The sequence below is a fragment of the Terrapene carolina genome, unplaced genomic scaffold (genome assembly GCF_002925995.2).
Source record: "Terrapene carolina triunguis isolate 2854851 unplaced genomic scaffold, T_m_triunguis-2.0 Scaffold837, whole genome shotgun sequence".
Classification (NCBI taxonomy): domain Eukaryota; kingdom Metazoa; phylum Chordata; order Testudines; family Emydidae; genus Terrapene; species Terrapene triunguis.
In genome coordinates, this window is record NW_020665188.1 from 122,557 (window position 1) to 144,288 (window position 21,732).

General features: G+C 51.6%; 1 protein-coding gene across 1 annotated transcript in view; it reads right to left on the reverse strand.

Moving 5' to 3' along the window:
• Window positions 1-3,765: 3,765 nt before the first annotated feature.
• DGKG (diacylglycerol kinase gamma) overlaps window positions 3,766-21,732 on the reverse strand; it is a 113,997-nt gene continuing 96,030 nt past the window's right edge. Inside the window, exons 24-26 of the mRNA XM_026660821.2 lie at window positions 12,341-12,461; window positions 9,355-9,415; window positions 3,766-4,011 (exon numbers count right to left, since the gene is read on the reverse strand). Of these exons, the coding sequence (XP_026516606.1) occupies window positions 3,913-4,011; window positions 9,355-9,415; window positions 12,341-12,461 (281 nt within the window). The 3' untranslated portion in view covers window positions 3,766-3,912. The remainder of the gene's footprint in view (window positions 4,012-9,354; window positions 9,416-12,340; window positions 12,462-21,732) is intronic.

The following is a 21,732-nucleotide window of genomic DNA, read 5'->3' on the forward strand; positions in this document are numbered from 1 at the left end:
CCTGGTCACAGCCCAGCGAAGTCTGCCAAGCCACCCACGGATTAGTTCTGCCCATGTTAGCAATGACTCTCAAGGCTCCATCCGCTTGCTGTAGAGCGTCTAGACATAGCATGTGGTGCCCATAGGCATGCTCTGCTCTAGAGTCCTCCTCGCAGCTCAGTCCCCTCCAATGTCACATCCTCAATCTCCGCCTTCTTGAGTAGTTTGAGGATAGCTCGGTGAACACACCCTGTCTCAGCCCGGTTAAATGCTTCCATTCAGACTGACCTGTCTTTCTGTGTGGGTCAGTGTCCTGGGGGGCTCTCAAGGGCCTGAAGGTGCTGGGAGGGCTTTGGGCTGCATTCTGTGCGTTGGATCCATGCCCTTTGTGGGTGGAGAAGGCCAGTGGGAAGTGCCCAGTCCAGTGCTGAGAGAGGTTGTCAGTGCCTCCCTGCAGGGGGCAGGACGCCAGCCTTGGCCTGTGCTCAGGAAGTCACTGCTTGACACTGACAATCTGGTTCATTTTTGTCCAGGATCTGATCTTCCCTTTATGGTCAAAGTCCCCTGGACAAGCCTGTAGAGTGACACCCTCACAGCACCTAGACCGCCTCAGGTCTCCGTGGCCCATGACAAACTGGGTACCAGCTTTGGTCTGATACGGAGACTGAGCTAGCTGCACTGGTTGACAATCTCCACTCAGTGATAGATGAAGATCAAGTCATCTGGGCTGGCCCTGTTAGTTCCACCAGCTGCATTTCTCACAGTCAGTCTTGAGGTGTTGGCATGCCTGCAGGTGTTGTGCTGGTAAGGAGATGACCACAGCACATTGTTCTCCTTCCCAAAAAGCACTTTCAGGGGGAGCTGTGCAGGGCTACTGCTTGGTGTGGAAAAAGTCACATCCCAAGAGATGATGCATGTCCAGCCACAGGCACACGGTTTCCTACATGCACGAAATATGGACATTTTGCAGCTGTTCGCTGCACCAAAACAGTCAGGGAGTTGACTCATATGACAGACCATCAAGGGGCATTGTTTCTGGGAATCTATCCCTTGTGATGACACAGAGCCTGCCTGGAGAGTGAAACTGAATATTCACGGCAAAACTATTGACTTTAAAATTGACTCAGGAGCTGATGTTACAGTCCTCTCAGAAGGGATTTACAATCACGTTCAACCCCTCCCAGAGCTGAAGTCACCTAACACAGCTCTGACTAGGCCTGGAGGTATTCTGAACTGCATGGACCAGTTCACCACAGAAACAACTTACAAAGAAAAAAGCTTTGCATTCAGAGCGTATGTGATCAAAGTACCACAGACCAATAGCCTTCTCAGCCACAGCATGGCAGCCATGATGAGCCTAGTGGGAAAGGTGGAAGAACTCAGAGGATTTGATGTTATTGGACTTTTGAAAGGAGATCCATTTAAGTAATTCTGAATGAAATATAATTTTGATCATATTACTAGTAGCTCAAGTTTCCCACAAGCAAATGGAGAGGCTGAGAGAGCTGTACAGACAGCCAAGAAAATCCTATAGCAGGAAGATCCATTCCTTGCTCTTCTGAGTTACAGTTCAACACCAACAGTGGCTACTGGATGGAGTCCAGCACAACTCCTGATGGGAGGACAACTCAGATTCTATCTCCAAAGTGGCCAGACATGCAGAGAGTAGCCAAATCAGATATAAAGTCTATAAGAGCTTTTACAACAGAAGTCAGAGAACTGTTGGGTCTAGAACCTGATGACTGTGTTCATGTCAAATTGGATGAAGAAATGGGATTGACAACTGCAGTTCTCATGAAGAAAAAATTCAGTGCCCAGATCATATGTGATCAAGACTGACAGTAGAGAGTTCAACAGAAACTGTCAACACCTACAGTTTGTTCCTCCGAAAGAACAATCAACAGAGCAATCTCTACAGATGGCAGGGGCAGAACAAGACGACGACTCAAGGATTCCAAACCGACAATAGCCAGCAACTACTGGACAGCCAGATGACCGAGGTGTTATGCGTTCGGGTGATGCAATTAGAAAATCAGTATGATTCAGAGACACTTAACAGACTGGTCCATACTGAACTTCAAAGTCGGCAGGATAGCGTCAATATTGTAAATGGGAGGAAAATAGAACTTAAAGGGGGAGATGTAATGGATGTTGTATACAGTTCAGCCACTTGCGGCATGGTGTGTAAAATACCTTTATTTAAATGAACCTCAGCCATACCGGGAGAGCATTAAAGGATCCTATGATGAACACAGCTGGTGTGTATAAGCAAGTGCTGTCACCAGTCCATAGCTGGCATAGAAGATCTTGACCCAGCACTCTGCCTAACTGCCAACCATCAAGTTGGCGGATTTGATATTCAGGACATGGATTCAATGGGAATTAGGATGAGACCATCACACTCATATGATCTAAGCCAAATCTGAATACAAGTCCCCTAGGCAGGAAAGCATAGTAGCAAATAGCTTGTGTATTACAATCACATTTGAAGCCATGTTGCTTTTGTCTCCCTTTGCTGTATACTCTTTACCTTTCTTCCCCCCTGCCCCACCTCTGCACTGTTGTGCTTTAGAAAGCAAATAACTCTATGCAGTGCTACTTCTGGGTTGACTTTGATTTCATCCCCAGACCAGCGCCTCTTCCACAGTCACGCACAAGCCTGCCACGGATTGTGATGACTCAACATAAGCCCTTTGCTGCATAGTGAAGGCTGAGTGCCACATCACATCCAAAATTCAACTCAGTCCATTTGTCAGTGGGCTAAAGCAACTCTCAAGAGTAATACTCTCCTGTTAGAGAGAGTTTGGGCCTCTCTCTTAGCTGGAACTGCCAGGGAAAATTGGGAAGTTTCATTCCTGTCAAACTTTCTTTTTAAATGAAAAGAATCTGTTCAATAAATATATAAATAAAAACAGACAGGTGCGGTCCAAAATCGGATTCAGGATTCCATGGAGGCTGGCAGCCTGGCAAGGACCATGTTTGACCAGTTATACATTCCAAGTGTTGTCTTCTCTTGTTTACCCTGAGTTTGTTTCTGGCATCCAAGGAACGGGCTCTCCTTGTGTGGCCTCCCCCGTCCCTTCTGGCTCCCTCTCTCCAAACATAGCTCGCACCCAAATGGGTTTGAAATTGAATGACAAACTTGCTTCTGTTTAACCAAAAAAAAAAAAAAAAAAAAAAGCTAGTGGTGGGGCGATTTGAAACAATGAAATTAGAACAGTTTGAGAAAAGGCACCATCTCCCCTCTCCTCAATATTCTTGAAGCTAAGACAACAAATAACTGTTAGAATGTGTAGGATCTGGTGACCACAGGGACAGTGCAATGAAACATTCAGTGTCCTTGGACAGCATTAAACGATAAATAAGTGACACTCAGCTTCTTGCCAGGTCGCTGTTTCACTGGCAACTTTGGGGGATGGATGGGGAGTTAGTTGTTTAAATAAAAAGAAAGAAACCAACTCTCATTTGCAGTGTTGGGCCAGATATTATACTCCATCCATTCCAGGCCATCTATGCTGGTCTATTTTCAGAGGATAAAAAATTTTCTCAACAGAGTCTAAGGCTTCACCAGGGACAAAACCCTTCCCCGGCACTGAGAGTTTGTTTTCACTCCTGCGACTGAGACGTTCTAGGAATAATCTCATTTTTTCAAACCATCCAGGTGGTGCCTGCCAGTAGTGTGTGTGTGCGCGCATGTGTGTGTGTGTGTGTGTGTGTGTGTACAAACCCAAACCACACCTCATTTCACATGGAACCATTGGCTGCTCTTTTCCACTTGCTGTTCAAACCACTGCCTCCGGTCTGCTGTTTCCAAAGCAGAGCGAGAAGTCAGGAAATCTGAAGAGATGAAGGGTCCTTTTCCACAAGCCTTCCTTGTAGCAGTTGCCAGCGGGATGCAGCGTTGTCACCTCTGGACTTGATTTCTTTGCTTCTTTAGTCTTGAGTTCGGTTTCTTCTCTTCAGGAAGAAGAAGCTGCTCTTCTGGGGAGCGCCCAGCAACATCGGCACTTGGCTTTTGTGGGTAATTTTTATCTAAAAATCAATACATAAAACAAATCAATCAATAAGGCTCAGCTTAGAGAAGGGTTAGCGGGGCTACTCCTCTCAGAAAGAGACTCTCTGTTCCCCGAGAACACGACAACAGCCATCTTGGCCAGCATGCTAGGGATGGAACCAGGGACCTCCAATGCTGCAAGGAGGAGCCTTTACAGCTTGAGCTAAAGAGCCAGGTTCAGCTCATCTCTGGATTGGACACCTAACCCATGCTGACCAGAGGGCAACAGTAACACCAGGAGCCAATTAGCTCCTGGCTTCCTAAGACTCAAACTCTTGTAATTCACTCGACATTTTATGAGGGACAGAAAGCCTGGACGAGGTGCGTGGGTTTGGATTCCTCTCTCCAACACGCAGCTTTGTCCATTCATCTCTGCCCCGGTCCACATCATTCTTAAGAACATAAGAATGGCAATACTGGGTCAGACCAAAGGTCCATCTAGCCCAGTATCCTGTCTTCCGACACTGGCCAATGCCAGGTGCCCCAGAGGGAATGAACAGAACAGGTAATAATGAAGTGATCCATCCCCTGTCACCCATTCCCAACTTCTGGCAAACAGAGGCTAGGACACCATCCCTGTCCGTCCTGGCTAATAGCCATTGATGGACCTATCCTCCATGAACTTATCTAGTTCTTTTTTTTTTGAATCCTGTTATAGTCTTGGCCTTCACAACATCCTCTGGCAAGTAGTTCCACAGGTTGACTGTGCATTGTGTGAAAAAATACTTCCTTTTGTTTGTTTTAAACCTGCTGCCTATTAATTTCATTTGGTGACCCCTAGTTTGTGTGTTTTGAGAAGTAGTAAATAATACTTCCTTGCTATTCTAGTCTCCTCAGCAAAGACTACCAGACACGACAAATGGCGGTGGGCTTTTGTGATGTCAACAATGATGTCTAGGATGCAGGGGTGAAAGTAAGTCCAGTGACTTACCGGTACGCTGGGGCCAGCTCTGGCCCCCAGAAGGGGCATGGCTGAGGGAGCCAGAGCCAGCCCCAGCCCACCCTGTAAGGTAAGTCTCTTCCCCCCCCCCCCCGGGTAGCAGAGGCAGCCCAGGGCTCCGGGGGCTATTTAAAGGGCCCGGGGCTCCCCTGCTTCTACTGCCCTGGCCCTGTAAATAGGCCCTGGAGCCCAAGGGTAGCGGGGGGCTCCAGGGGCTATTTAAAGGGCCGGGGCTCCAGCTGCCTCTGCCACCCCGGTCCTTTAAATAGCCGTGGGAGCCCCGCTGCTTCCCCAGGGCTCCCGTGGCTATTTTAAGGGCTGGGGTGGTAGAAGCAGTGGGAGCCCTGGACTTTTTAAATAGCCCCAGAGCCCCGCAGCCCTACCCCAGGGCTCCAGCAGTGGGGCTCTGGTGGCAATTTAAAGAGCCTGGGCCTCCAGCCCCTGCTGGGAGCTCCAGGCCCTTTAAATTGCCCCCTGGGGAAGCCGGGCCACCCCGGTACGGCGTACCGGCTCTTGTCAGTACACCGTACCGGGGCATACCGGCTTATTTTCACCTCTGCTAGGATGGATCCACCAAACACACTTCCATAGATGGGCCAAGTTACATTAGAAGCCAGAGCTCTAGATGGCTAGTGCCCCGCCCAGCAGCGCCTCCCTTTGCACCCAAACTCTTCCTGATCTGGCTCCTCTAGAATATAGGCATCACTTTATTCCTAAACAAAGTGGCTGGTTTTCATTGCCACGGGCGGAGGTGCAGTTGGTAGCTCTACTAACGCCAACCCCACTGTCACGTGGCTCTTGAAGGGGAACCTGTGGTTCCTGATAGAGGTTTTTGAGGAAAAGGTGGGATTGCTATGGGTGAAGCTGCTGGCGCAGGGGCCACAGCATGATGGAGCAGTCTGGATGCATATACTGCCCACTCCGCCAGGGAGGGGTTATCTGGATGGGGACGAATGGCTCACAGGATTCTGTCTAGCAGCATTTCCACGGCAGGGTCAAGTCAGCTGAGTCCAAAACATGAGTGTTGAGTAGTTTGACAATGGGGAGCATTCTGAAAAGCACCAAAGAGATTTAAGAGCCCAGGTCCCATTTTCAGCAGTGACTTAGGCATCTAAGCTCAGATCCACCAAGTTATTTTGATCACTGAAACCAATGGGGTTTAGGCACTTGGAGGTTCTGGGTCTGAGGCGCTCAGGTCTCATTCACAGCCAGTGTGAATTAGACTCCTCAGTCATTTGGGCGCTTTTAGAAATCCAATATCCCTGCAGTCTAGATGTAATAATCAAACAGCAGATGTGAAAGTTAAATGCAATTCTCCCTCCAGCCAGTGGTTGGCAGCGTCCCTTTAAAGAGCCTGCTCTTCGTGGGTCAGGGACATGGGAGTTGCTGGATTAAGGGCTTCCTAGCTTTGCGAGTGCATAAGGCCAGGCACACGGCAAAGCGACGCTTGGAATATGTCTCTTTCTGAGCTGCCAGCAGGACCCAATGCCATGGAGCAAAGGTGTCGGGTTGCTCTGGATCATACTGGGATCCTGGACCGGGGCACTCTGGAGCCTCCGGGCAGGGACACCCACTCTCCCCGGAGACCCTGTCCCCAGCAAGGCGCTTTAATAATCTCCATCCTCTCAAGTGCAATCACTGCAGTGAGTCTAACGTGCTGCAGTGACAAAAATAGCAGGTTGCCAGGGCTCTGATGCCGCCCACCAGGAAGCTCACGAGTACCACTTTAGATGCAGAGGCATTGCGTTCGGGGATGGGGGAGGGGGAGAGGAGAGCTGGTACCATCGCCCTGTTCAGGCACGGTGGGCTGGGTCATATGTGTTCACTGTGGGGTCACGTTCAGCCCTTGCACTAGCAGGGGTCAGGGTCCTGGGATGATCCACCGCAAGGTGGCTGGATGGCATGTGCACCGCACCCCGCCCTGGAATGGTGCAGCCATGAACCGGCTCCCTATGAGCCCGGCCAGCAGACGCAGCTGTTGGGGAGCCCTGGCTCAGCACTCCCCTCTTTGCTAGTGCCCCACACTTTTGGGGCTGGTCCCAGGCAGCGTAGGACTCTGCCTCGGCTGCGAACGGACTGTGTGGAAGGGAAGAAAAATCTGACTTGTTTGAATTAAAACAAAGGGGAGAGTTTATTGGGAGATCTGCTGAAATCAGAGCAATGCTGAGACAGCCTGTGCCTATGCAGTCATTCCTGCCCAGCGAATCCAACCAGGAACAGTTCTATGCAATGTGGGGCGAGGCTGGGGCCCTGCTTCAAAGCCAGCACTTCTCGCAGAGGCAGCATGGGTAGCACACTCCACTCCGGGGACAACAGGTTGGGAGACCCTGCAGCTGGCTCAGGTGGCTGGTGACACCGTGACAAGCATTTCTTGCCTGGAAAAATCTTGGTTATGATGTCAGAGCCTTGAAGATATTGAGGCGGGGGGCACCCATGGGGCGGAAAAAGACACATGGAAAAGGAGCCAAAATGCAAAGTGACCTGAGTTTTCTGCTGGCATCTAAAAGCCATTGTTTCCCAAATCCTTTCTTCTCATTTAAGGCTATGCTAATCAGCGGTGCTGGCCTGCATCGGCAGGAGGACGGGAAGGTGAAGTATAAAGCCAGAGGTTTCAGGTGTGCATTTTACTGCCCCTTTAATCTGTATAGAGAGAACCCCCAAGGCCACATCCACTCCAGGGCCAGATCCCCAGCCTTGCTCCACTGAGTCAGTAGAGCTGTGCAGACATGCACCACCTGAGGCTCGGGCCCATTATAGCTACTTGTTTTCATTCGAAATAGCAGGAAGGAGGATCTGGACAGTGAGGCACGGGGAGCCGACACCTGAGCTGGGCCCTGTACATCTCCCAACTGAGGGAGTCAACTGGGGCACTTTGGCTTAATCTGCACTGTCCGAATAGAGGGGAGCCAGGACCTGAAATTAGCCCCACCCCCTTTGCCCCTGGTTTATTTTTTTAGCCTAGGCCTTTCAGAAACCCCATGAGGGAGGTCACTTACCTCTCGTGAGCACCTCCTGTTGGTTGGATGTGAACCTGCACTCTTTTCCTGGTGCCCTATTGGCTGTTAACCTCATCAAGCGGGTCTTCAGTGGCCCAGCCCTCTGGCTAAGTCACACACAGTCTAACGCATGAAGGAATCCCTTCTGGGGTAACACAGTCCAACAATGGTTGGCCCCCTCCAGGGTCTTCAGCCCCATCTCTAGGCCTGTTTAAATTCTAGCTCCTTTCTTGGGTTTTAGTACTGAGCCTTATCCCCTTCCTGGGGCTTAGGCCACTTCCCCAGTGTCCAGTAGGGGGACTTGGGTCTGTCCTCTACTCCGGGTCCCAGCCCAGGGACCCTACAAATAGCAGCCACATGCTGCCTCCTTTAATAGTTGCTGCTGCTATTTCCTGGGCCACTTTCCACGTAGCCCCTTCCTCTTCACCCTTAGCCCAGGTTCTCTATTTGTTCTCACACAGCCTTTCAGTCTCGCAGCCTTTCTCACCCTTCTGGTCCCCACCAGTGACTGAGCCACTCCAGCCCTGCCGCTCCTTTTATCTGAGCTTGCTGCACTCTGATTGGCTGCTTCCCTGCAGCCTATCTAGCCAGGCCTGGAGGACCCATCTTCACTGCTCCTTTTTCTGGGGCAATGTGTGGCAGGACCGTGAGGCCTCCAGCAGGGGGCCTCAAAGGGCCCGGTGCATCCTGTCACCCACCCTAATGCAGGGGTTCTCAAACTGGGGGGTTGCGACCCCTCAGGGGTTTGCAAGGTTATTACATGGGGGGTCGCGAGCTGTCAGCCTCCACCCCAAACCCCGCTTTGCCTCCTGCATTTATAATGGTGTTAAGTATATTTAAGTGTTTTTCACTTATAAGGGGGTTGCACTCAGAGGATTGGTATGTGAAAGGGGTCACCAGTACAAAAGTCTGAGAACCACTGCCCTAATGAATCAGCCCAGACATCAGCACTCTTTCCCGCTCTGCACTTCAGCTGTACATGTGCTGGAGGTCGGGACTCAAGAGCTTGTGAATTTAAGTCAAATTTTTACTGTTTTTTTTTATTATTATTAAAAAGGCCACCTTCTGTGCTCTTGCTGAGGCTACAGGGGCTGGGGGAGCATCACACTGCTTGGGCTTCAGAGGCTTGTATCCAGCCCTCTTCTGCAGGGGGTAGGGGGAGAATCGCCAGGAGACAATGGCTTAGGGAGGTGGCAATGGGGTGATGTCCCCTCCAGTCATAGGGGAGGGGGCATAAGAGACAGATGTAGTCAAGGAATCATGTTGGGAATTTTCTTTGGATTACAAATTCCTTCTCTGAGAAAATCACCCAACCATCAGCAGCTGCTTTTGATATGGGACCCTGCCGCCCGTCCAGTCTGCACCGCTGCCAGTTGTGTACTCACTGTGCAGGGAGGCTGCATCCAGGGCTCTCCATCCACCTGCATGGGCAACAGCTTTGTTGTTCTGGAACCCACAAACAAACAAGACACAGGGTGAGGACACAGGAGGGGCTGCCTTTCTCCAGGCACTCTGCACGGAGGGTCCTGTAGCTCACAGACCTTCCCCAGAGGAGTGGGCGGAGACACGGAGGACATGCACTGGAGCAGCCCTTAGTGAAAACATGCCCTGAACTGCAAGCCCTGGGCACATGAAATCCATGCGGGAGACTGCTGTAATGCCCCAGGCTCGAGGCATCATGCCAAGGATTGCACCTTGTTTTATGAGCTACTGGATCTGATCACTTCCTTTCCCAGGTCAGTAGCCTGTCCCTGGATCCTCTCCGCTCCTTCCTTGCACCTTTGCTGAATGCTCTTTGTTCTTCTGCTGCGTCTGTCACTGCCTCTGCCCACGTGTTTGATACAGTCATAGAGTTCAAGGCCAGAAGGGACCACCAGATCCTCCAGTCTGACCTCCTGCATAGCGCAGGCCCCCAACAACACCCAGCACCCATGCACCAAACCCAACCACTGACCAAACTATTACAGCTCCCAGGACACTAGAGTAGGATGTGTCACAGGCAGAGAACAGGAGGGACCGAAGTGCACCAGTGCCCAAGGCCCACTCAGTGTCAGGAAAATGATTACATGAGAGAGACCCAGATAATCCTGACAAGTGACCCGCACCCATGCGCTGCAGAGGAATGAGAATCGCCCCCTCCCACTAAGGTCCCTGCCAGTCTGACCGGAGGGATAATTCCTTCCCGACCCCACACGGCGATCAGTTAGACCAGGGGTAGGCAACCTATGGCACGCGTGCTGAAGGCGGCACGTGAGCTGATTTTCAGTGGCACTCACACTGCCTGGGTCCTGGCCACCGGTCCGGGGGGCTCTGCATTTTAATTTAATTTTAAATGAAGCTTCTTAAACATTTTAAAAACCTTATTTACTTTACATACAACAATAGTTTAGTTATATATTATAAACTTATAGAAAGAGACCTTCTAAAAACATTAAAAAGTATTACTGGCATGCGAAATCTTAAATTAGAGTGAATAACTGAAGACTCAGTACCCCACTTCTGAAAGGTTGCCAACCCCTGAGTTAGACCCTGAGCATGTGAGCAAGACCCAGCCAGCCAAGCACCGGAGAGAGAGAACGTTCGGTGCCACCTCAGAGGCCTGCTCCCTCCCCCCCGCCCCATCCAGTGTCCCATCTCCAGCCAGGCCATTCCTGATGCTTCAGTGGAAGGAGGTTAACAAAAATGAGGCATTGTGGAGATGATAAACTCTAGGGAGAGGGTTCCATGGATGAGAGGCACCCTGGGCTGTACATGTGGGTATGTCATTAGGGGTTACAGTCTGGCTGGGGGAAGGGCAGATCTGGGATCTGAGTCAGTGGGGTGGAAGGTGTGTGGGTTTTGAGTAATCAGGACTGATACTGAGATCTGAGTCTATGGGAAAGTACAGCCGAGCGGCATTTCGGTTGAGGTGGAGGTGTACAGCTGATATTGCAGTCTGTAAGGCATGGGGAAAGGGATGAAGTACTAAAATCCAGGGGTGAGAATGAAGGCGGAAGCACCCTACAGGACACCTTAATTAAGGCCCAGCAGTCTGCCATCCCTCTGAAAAAGCAGGGGGTCAGGAACAAGGGGAGGCTAATGTGGCTCCATGGTAAACTGGTCAAAGATCTGAAGGGTGAGAACCCCTGTCCTGAAGCGCCTCCCTCAAGGTAGATGCTGGAAGGTTATGTCACCGATGACTGGAAGGAGGGAGATAATGAACCTGGGTTGCCTAACTCTTGGGTGACTACCCTATCCGCTGGGTGAAAAGTTATAAGGGGAAGGGAGGGCAGCAGTGGACACACCCTCACCGCCTCCTCCAGCCATTTTGTGAACGGCTGAAACTATTTGCGTGAAATCTGCAAACAGTTTTGTGGCATCCGTCCAAACATTTTTGCCAATTCAATAATGACTAATACACAAACCACCTATTGATCAGAAGTAAGGAAGGGGAGATCTGAATACACACGGCCAAATCCTGCAGTCCTTCCACCCTGTTTCCTCCATCCGAGTCAGTCAAACTGCCACTGACGCCAGGGCGAGCTTTGCCCAAGTAAACAGTAGGACCTTCAGGATTTGGCTCACACAATGAGTCGGTGACAAGGGAGAGTTCCTAGTTTTAAAGGAAGCCAGCCAACAAATGCACAAACCCACTAACAACTATCACTGAAGAGTCACTGAAAACTAGGGAGGTATCTAAGGGCTGGGAAATCCAACACGGCACTATTTTACTATGAAGGAGAGAAGAATGATCTGACCGACCAACTACCCAACCAAACCAGCTAACCAATCCAACCCAAACCATCCCAGCCTAGTAAAAGAACTGAGCAAATATAAAGAGAGACACTGTGGCCAATAGACTCCTGAGCAATAAGTGGCAAAGCCTTACACTAAATATTGCCGGGGTAGCTGTATCACCATAGGTCCTAGGAGCCTTACTCATGGCCAATGATTCCTTTCTGCTTGGTGCTGTACAAGCCCCATACATAACGCAGGACAGAAACAAGGTGGGGGAATAATGTCTTTTATTGGATCAGTTTCTGTTGGTGGAAGGTACGTGCTTTTGAGCTTGACCCTTCCACCAACAGAAATTGGTCCAATACAAGGTGTTACCGCATCTACCTTGTCTCACTCATATCCGGGGACCAATGCGGCCACCACAACACTGTAAATAAATCATGCCAGACAAGCAGACCTGCTGGAATTGGAGTTACAGGATTAGCGGGTGAAGGGGAGACAGGTGGGGCGATAACTGGATCTCAGCAGAGCCTCGGACAGGCGTTGGATGTAGCAATGTATCTGTTAGGATGCTTTCAAATAGTCACAGCCATTTGCCATGTTCTAATGGGCGTGATTAAGAGCGGGATCAGGGGCTGAGGGCTGGGACAGTACCTGATGGTGACGGATGAACACTGAGCCAGTCTCTTTCCAGCACTCTTCAGTCCGGTGTAGATCTGCCCCATCTCCATCGCTCCCTCGAGACCCACCACTTCCAGGAGCTGGTCACTGAGGTCTGGGAGGAGAGAAAGTCGAACACTGCATGTAGGTTCTGACCTGCCTTGTCCAGACTGAACTCATGTCCTCAGACATAGCCCCTCACCCAGCCTCTGGTCTAGTACTAAATACCACTGCTCGTTACTATTCCTATCCATTTAGCGACAGGAGCAAGACACTTTACAGAGCAGACATTTACACAGTGATCATGTTACTCATCACAATGCAGCCACCTCTAGAGTGGAACTCAGCAGCCACTGTAAACATGTCAGCAATACTGCCTAACAGTGTAGGGGCAGGTCATGAACCCAAATGCAGCGAGAGGGGAATTTATCTGAACATACTGTAGCTCGCTGTCTTGGAATTTAGCCTGGGCACTGGAGCTAACAGACATTTGCTTGGAGAAAGAGCTGTGAATCCCTAACAGACTTGGGCTCGTTCTGCAAGGAAGTATCTCTGAACACTCAGTCCAATGCTGGGACGGTGTTTGGGAGCTCAGCAGAGAGTGGGGAAATCATAGAATCATAGAATATAAGGGTTGGAAGGGACCTCAGGAGGTCATCTAGTCCAACCCCCTGCTCAAAGCAGGACCAATTCCCAACTAAATCATCCCAGCCAGGGCTTTGTCAAGCTGGGCCTTAAAAACCTCCAAGGAAGGAGACTCCACCACCTCCCTAGGTAACGCATTCCAGTGCTTCACCACCCTCCTAGTGAAATAGTGTTTCCTAATATCCAACCTAGACCTCCCCCACTGCAACTTGAGACCATTGCTCCTTGTTCTGTCATCTGCCACCACTGAGAACAGCCGAGCTCCATCCTCTCTGGAACCCCCCCTCAGGTAGTTGAAAGCAGCTATCAAATCCCCCCTCATTCTTCTCTTCTGGAGACTAAACAATCCCAGTTCCCTCAGCCTCTCCTCATAAGTCATGTGCTCCAGACCCCTAATCATTTTTGTTGCCCTCCACTGGACTCTTTCCAATTTTTCCACATCCTTCTTGTAGTGTGGGGCCCAAAACTGGACACAGTACTCCAGATGAGGCCTCACCAATGTCGAATAAAGGGGAACTATCACGTTCCTCGATCTGCTGGCAATGCCCCTACTTATACAGCCCAAAATGCCGTTAGCCTTCTTGGCAACAAGAGCACACTGTTGACTCATATCCAGCTTCTCGTCCACTGTGACCCCTAGGTCCTTTTCTGCAGAACTGCTACCTAGCCATTTGGTCCCTAGTCTGTAGCAGTGCATGGGATTCTTCCGTCCTAAATGCAGGACTCTGCACTTGTCCTTGTTGAACCTCATCAGGTTTTTTTTGGCCCAATCCTCTAATTTGTCTAGATCCCTCTGTATCCGATCCCTACCCTCTAGTGTATCTACCACGCCTCCCAGTTTAGTGTTATCTGCAAACTTGCTGAGAGTGCAGTCCACACCATCCTCCAGATCATTAATAAAGATATTAAACAAAACCGGCCCCAGGACCGACCCTTGGGGCACTCCGCTTGAAACCGGCTGCCAACTAGACATGGAGCCATTGATCACTACCCGTTGAGCCCGACGATCTAGCCAGCTTTCTGTCCACCTTACAGTCCATTCATCCAGCCCATACTTCTTTAACTTGCTGGCAAGAAGTGACACCTCCCCACCTGGGACCAGCTTCAAGGAGGACAGAGACTTTCCCCACGCCAGTACCCTGCATCACCATGGCCGTGGTGTATAGGAGCTCTTAATGCACTGCAGCTGGCAGAGGGAAATCTGCCTGGTCACGCACAGAGCAGGGCTACCACCAAACACGGGGTGTGCTGGGACCAGGGCAGGGCTGGAAGGGGGTGGCCTGGGGGCAAACCCATAGCTCACAGTGCTGGAGGGCTGCTGGTCTGGTCTGCAGTAACTTAGAGCAGCACCGGGCTGCTGTAACTTATTCTGGAGTATGTTTTGGCCCCTGGAAAGCCCATAAAGCCATCTTTGCACCCCTCCCGGGGACGCCCTGCAGATCAGAGCCCTTGCCTTTCTGGGCATGCTCCACATGCCTGTCAATCCCCGGGAACTGAGCTAGGGCCTCAGCTAGGAATGGCAGAGCTGCCCCGTGTTGGAGGGCTGCGCTGTGACTAGCCCCCACCCCGTACAGGTCAGATGCATTTGTGCCCGGGGGAAGACAAAACAAGGCAAAGGTGGGTTTACAATAAGAAGCTCTACGAGAAAAGAAAACACAAGAAAAGATTCCTAGCCAGGTGACTCAGGCAGTTGACATCCAAATGTTGTCTCTTGTTCATTATCGTCTCTTGCCCAGTCCCTCCTGGTTTCCTGCCTTGGCCACACTTACAGGAGGCAGGACTAGATCCGGGAACACAATGACTCTGAAAAAGCCTAAGGGGTGGTGGTAGAAACCAGCTGAGCGTGCTCGCCCAGTGCGAGGCTGGGGGAAAAGGGACAAACGGGACCATCGCAGAGGAGCAGCGAGGTGGCGCTACCTCTGCATACAGCGTTGGTGAGACCATTGCACAAATACGGAATCCAATTCTACTGGCCGCTCTCCAAGAAGGATGTTGAAATACTGGAAAGGGGACAGAGTAGAAGCTACAAGACTGACCTGAGGTCTAGAAAACCTGCCAGACAGTGAGCCACTGAGGGTACGTCTACACTGTGCTGGGGAGATAGAGCTTTCAGCTTGGGTAAAGATACCCCGCTAGCTTTGATTGAGCTAGCTTGCTAAAAATAGCAGTGTGCCCACAGCAGCACAGACAGCAGCTCAGGATGGCCACCTGATCACAATCCTGTCCAACCCGCTGAGTTTGTACTCGGGTGCTAAGCCCAAGCCGGTGCCTGTGCTGCCATGGGCCATGCTGTTATTCTTAGCGAGCCAGCTCAGACAAAGCTATGGTGAGCGTGTTTGGGCCCATCCCTTGGGAATCTGTGCCAATGGTTATTTATTTCACTTATAAAAGATGCAGTTAAGAGGTGATTTGATCTTGGCCATTAAGTACCTACACGGGGAGGTTTCTGATAGAGGCCTCTTTAACCTCGCAGTTAAAGGTGGAACCAGACCCAATGGCTGGAAGAGAACTCAGCAGAGCAAACGGGAAATAAGATATGTTGGTAACACAGAGAATAATTAACCACTGGACCAGATTCCCAAGGGATTTGTCCAATTCTCCAACACTTGGCTTCACTTGGTCACCAAGTCTGGATCTGTGACTAAGAGCTTCATTCTAGCTCAGTGAGACGTTCTGGGCGTGGGGCAGGAATCAGTGGATGAGATTCTCTGGCCTTTGTTATGCAGGAGGTCAGGCTAGATGATCACAATGGTCCCTTCTGACTTTATTAAGATCAAAGCATCTAGTCTGGCCCCTATTTTCTCTAGCTAGCCTATAGTATAGCCAATCTTCGGTGCTCACTGAATACCAGTACTGTTCTCAGTCCCAGTGGAGCAAGCACCTCAACAGCATCCACAAAATCTTCTAGAATACCTGACACTGGGATATGCCCTGTTGGAACAAACCAAGCTGAGACCCATGTTACACGGCACTGAAGACAAGTTGCTAGAACTGGAAGAGCCCTTGGGAATGGGTTTCCAGGGGATTCTAGGAAGCTGCAGGTTTCTGGCAATCTGGCTCTCATCCCCCATAGACTCCAGACAACAGGCAAGTGGAGCAGCTTCAGAAAGGTCCATGTGTTGTTTAAAGAGGTTCTGCTCCCATGAGAGATTCCCAGCCAGGTATCTCCTCACATGCAGTCTCCCGAGCCATTCACGCATCAAGCAAGGGCTATCTGGCAGCATGCGGGAGCCCGGCTTCCCCTGGGATGTGTGATGTTCCCACACAACTTACCAGAGAGAACAGGCTTCACTAGCCTTGACGATGGTGTGACCTGCTGCCCCAGCTTGCTCTGTGGGCTGGTGCATAGGGCACTAGGGCTCAGGGCCCTCCACCCAAGAGCACTGGCAGGGAGCAGTCCTGGAAACGTCCTGAGCACAGGAATGCAGCTGTCTCTGGGTGCACAAGGTGGGATGGGGAAGGCTCCCAGTGCTTCCACTTACCCCTCACATACCTGGCCCCTGCTGCCTTGTGCGGTCATCTGCACCTGTGCAAAGGGGGTGTGAGCCACCCAGCTCACAACGATCATGTTTCACACCCACTGAGCCAGGCAGGATGAAGACCTGTTCATAAACTTGTATTTATTTCTTAAGACCTTGCTGCTGAATTGACCCCTGGCAGCATAAGCTGGAATTAGCGATGGGAACAATCTGTTCAGTTCTCTGCTCCGTTCCCTGCTACACTAGACTGTCCACTGCTTTGTCTGGTCCGTTGTCAAAGACTCGGGGGGATGATGCTTTTACCACTTCCCTCGGAGGCGGGTGTGAATGCTGCTCCATTCATTAGGTGAGAGAAGGACTGGAGCGCACAATGCCACGTACTCCTTCCAACGAGTGAGCACGTGCCCGTACTGTGAGTGAGACGGCCTGACACCCTCACTGAGTTATAGCTGCTAGTCACCACTCCACTAGGCCTGTGCCTAGCCTAGCCGGGACGTAGTCTCTGCTCCTCCGCAGCACCTGCGTGTCCATCCACACCAACTCCACTTTGCCCCTGGGCTGTGCACTCTTGACAAAGACAGAGATGCATTGTCCTGTCTGGATTTTCAAACCAAAGCTCCTCCTTGCGGGCGATGAAATGCTGATGATATTCCAGAAGGACTTCAAAGGCTGGGGCTGAAAAAGCAGCAGCTTGCAATAGCTTGGAGAAGACTTGTTCAGCTCTGCTGGGAAGAGGCTCTGGTAGTGGAGGGAGGGGCTCTGAGAAAGAGGAAGGTGCCAAGAGAGGAAAGAGGGAGGCAGAGAAGAGAAATGTTGAGATGAGAGACAAACGCTTGTTTTCTGATTAGACCAGACAGTGCTGTGGCTTTCTTCTCTGATCAGCATCTCCCACATAACAGCACCCCCTTTGGAGTGGAGGCCCTCTGTCAGCCTGTGGGGTGCGCTCAGTGATCTCAGACAGCCCCTTTCCTTGGATGGGAAGAGAACACAGATTTCCCCAAACAGAATGCAATGGTCCAGCCTCTCTGCCCCAGTTCTGGCCACTCAGGATTTGGCCAGCAGGGAATTCCCCCGGCATGGGGGAGCACTGAGCAGGTGGACAGTAGCGTTGCCAGCTCTTGCACCAACTGCCCTTCTCCCTGCAGTGTGGAGGATGGGAGGGGTTAATTGGGAGAAAGAGGGCAGGTGGAGCACAGCTTCACTCCATCATTTCTCACATGTTGCGTGGTCCCATAGGGACCACAGGCAGCTGGCAGTCGTTAGAGCAGTCCCTAAGCGGCTCTAACTTAGGCTGAAGGGCTGGAGTTGGGACAGTCGAACTATTAGAATCAGGGAATGTAACTTGCTCTCTGAAGGCCCCCAAGCGTATCTTGGTACAGTGGGGCGATGTGCTCTCAGCAACCTGCCTTGCTAAGCTAATGGGCTGATGCATTTGTACCAGTGAGAGCTTTTTTAGAGGGTGTGGTTCACTCTTCGATCCAGTCCTGCAAGCTCCTGTAACCAGCATGGGTCCCAGGTGCCAGATCCATGTTTGATAGGGTGTGGCTCAGTCTTCAGGCCAGCCACAGGCAGAAGGGAGCATATTTCCCTGTTGTGTCTATGTGGGTCTCTGAATGCACTAAGGAGACCAAAAGGATGTCAAGGCTGGGACTCTGTTCTGCAATCAGCAGCCAGGAGCCCTCAATAGGTGAGAGTCACTGCTGTCCAAAATACAATCTCCCACCCTGAAAATGTGGCCTACGCTATTTGTTCCTGGATATATGCCCTTGCCTTTGGCTGCATTGAAATGCATGTTGGCTTGGGCTCAGCTCACCAAATTGTCCAGCCCACTCTGCGTAACTGCCCTTAGCATTATTTACCACTCCGCTCAGCTTTGGGTCAGCTGCAGATTTTACCAGCAGTGAGTGATTTTGTATTTCCTCACAGTTCATTGATCAAGAAGCTGAACAGCAGTGGGGCAAGAACAGATCCCCGGGGAAACCCCTCCACTGGATATGATTTCCCATTAACAGTGACATTTTGATGTTGGGTATAGATGGATATTGATATCAGTGGTATGGCAAGGCACAGAGAAGCCCTGCAGGATGCAGCTACATGGCATCTCCCTGGCTGAGGGCAAGAGGAGACCATCCAGCATACCAACAAGTGTCCTGCCTGCACCATGCCCTGGGCTGAAGCCTGGCAGAGGAGTGCAGGGTCTGCGTTAGCCTCTCAGGCCGCTTGCTTACAAGAGGCAGTTCTGATACTGGGCAGCCATTGGCAAAGTGCCCAGGAAGAGTGGGTTCATTGAATAGCCAACTTAGTGCTGAAAGGTCGCACTAGGTAACTGACTATAAATGGGGCTGGGACAGGATGGCCGGAGAAGGATGCAGACGGCAGTCTACCTAGGGCAGCAGGGTCCAGCTATGGAGCAGAAATGGAAGAGTTCAAAGCTGCGAAGCTCTCGCTTTGTTTTTTCGGCTGGGGCAGGAGGCCCCTGAATGGAGGTAACCAGTGGATTTCGAACTCTCCAGCCTGACAATGTCTGCGTTTCATTCATGCACAGTCTGAAAGCTCAATCGCATCCAGGGTGTCCTGCCTTCCCCCCCTAGGAATCCCACCAATGGCGTTCATGAGCTCCTCTTGCCCAGGGATGGGCCACATGATACCAAATCTGGTGAATACTCCTCAGCAAGGTTCTCCTGATGACCCTCGTGCCTTTAGTTGCTGTTCAAAACACTGACCCGTCTCAACTGGGAAAGTGGATTGCGTTTTAGAAGCATCTTTGCAGCCGCACGGAGGGACAAACAGCGACAGGAACTCACAGAAACAGGCTGGCCAAAGAAATTCAGTAGCATTTTTACGATAACTCCTGAGTGCTAGAGAACACTGCACATCTGCACTGCCTTGTGCTGGAGACTCTCTATGGGGGCTCACAGCCCCACCCTGCTCCCTTTGCAGGGCACGTCTCACTCCCAGCACAGCTTGCTCCCGTACCACATGCCCCCTGCAGCTCCAGCATAGGGAGCGTGACTGGAGCACACTGAGCTCCAGCTGTCTCTGCTGGGGACCTCTGCCAGGCCCCTGGCTGCTACTACTGTTTACCATTAATGTTGCCCAAGGCAATAGGCATTCAAATTGTGGGTTGTCCACTGGCCCAGATGTGCATCCCCTCCTGCCTTACAGGCCTGGGTTCCTGGGAGACTGGTGAGTCAAGAACCACTCTGCAAACATCCCAAGGGCCGGTCCATCACGCCAGGTGGAACAGACACTCTGTTGCTTCAATTGTTCTCCTGAGGCAGCTTCCTCTCAACCAGACGACTGGGGTTATCCAGATGCACAACACCATTGAGCCAGTGACCTCAGGTACTCCCTGGTTTTGAAGCTGAGAACCTACTAATGGAGTAGTTGTGAGTAGGTCTAGAAATCTCCTTGAGGCAGGCAAACCTTTGTCATTACTGACTCCATGGTCTCCCCAACAGACACGAGTGCAAAGGTGGATTTCACGTGGTGTAACCTTAGCCTGGAGGTGAGAGCAGGTCTTCTGCAGGCCAGTTCTCGCCTCCTGTAGTACCTGAATCTTCCCTAGCCAACCACCGAGGTACGGCGAGACATGAATTGCCAGGATGTTCGGGTGAGCAACCATGATGGTCACTGGGTATGTACTCGGGGGGGGGGGGGGGGGGGGGCAAAAGAAAAGCTGACCAGTACCGTGCTGTACTTGTAATGATCCTGCCTTGGGCAGAAATGAAGGAGCTGCCTGTGAGCTGGCCTGACGGACATGTGGATATAAGTGTTCAGTCCCATGGGGATTCTGCAGCTGAGTCTAAGGTCACTGCTCTGAACTTGCATCTGGGGACCAGGCTGGGGAGACCTCTGGCATGTAAGCTTTCCCACGGCAGAGAAGCACTGTCCCGTGGGAGCCTTATGAGCCAGAATCCACTTGGGCATTTGGCCAACAGGAGATCTATCTGCCTGAAGTTCACTAGCTGGGCCAGCGAGGATGGGCAGTCACGGCTTCCATCATGCTGATGGAAGAAGCTGCTACTGACATTAGAAAGGAGGATGTGCACAGAGGCGGATTGCTATTTTGTGGGGCCCTGGGCCAGAGCAAGTGGGGGCCCCCCCCCCCCCCCCTTCGCCCGCACCCCCCCCCCCCCCCGCCACTTTCTCCCAGGTGCTTCTACTGGGGAAATGGGGTTGGGCAAAGGGGCTTGCCCCGCTCCCCCCCGACCCCCCGCCCGGCCTGGCACTCCTGCCAGGGAAATGGGGTCAGGCACGGAGGCTTGCCCTGCTTCGCCTGCCTGCCTGGAGCTCCTGCCAGGGAGTGGGGTCAGGGCGTAGGGGCTTGTCCCGGTCCCTAGCAGGAGCGCCAGGCGGGTGGAGCGGGAGAAGCCCCTGTGCCCAACCCTGCTCCCCAGCAGGAGCCCTGAGTGGAGCAGGGGTAGGGCGCCGGAGTGACCATTTTTCCGGGTCCCCCTGGGCATGGGCCCCGTTCGCCCAGTGGCTAATCTGCCACTGGACGTGCACCAGCATCACCAAACAAATGTAAGCAGCCTAGCACCTTTCTAGGGTGTTAATAGGTTCCCGGAGTGATAAGAGGTTCATCTGTTGGAAGAGTGACATCAGTTATTTAGAGATTTACCAATCTACAATAGAAAAGCACCTGTCCACTGCTCTGAGCACCCATGGAAATCCCTTAATAAATGACCCACCAATAACACCAACATCACATAACCCAACACCAATATAACCAAAATCACCAGGCGTCTCCCCACATCACTCCTGGCAGGCCATACCCACCACCTCTGGCCTCGCAGAAATGATGGGGTGGGGTGAGTGGGAGCACCAGCTCAGCACAAGAAAATATCATCGATTCCAGCTTTGATCCACCACAGAGCTTGAAAATTCATTTCTGGCTTGGCCTTGCAGGTTGCCAAAGTGCGGATTAGTGAGGTTCTGCTGAATGGAACAACATCCCATTGCTGGGACTCATTAGACCGTTTGCCTTCTCCTTGTGGAGCAAGCGATGCAGAATATACTGTTCTCAAACGTCAAATTAAACCATTTTGAAAATGGCAAAATGTTACTGATTAACAAAATGACAGTATCATTAGGGTCAGGGCCGGCTCCAGGCACCAGCCTGGCAAGCAGGTGCTTGGGGCGGCCGCTCCGGAGAGGGCACGTCCAGCTATTCGGCGGCAATTCGGCAGATGGTCCCTCACTCCCGCTCGGCGCGAAGGACCTCCCGCTGAATTGCCGCTGCAGATCGCGATCGCGGCT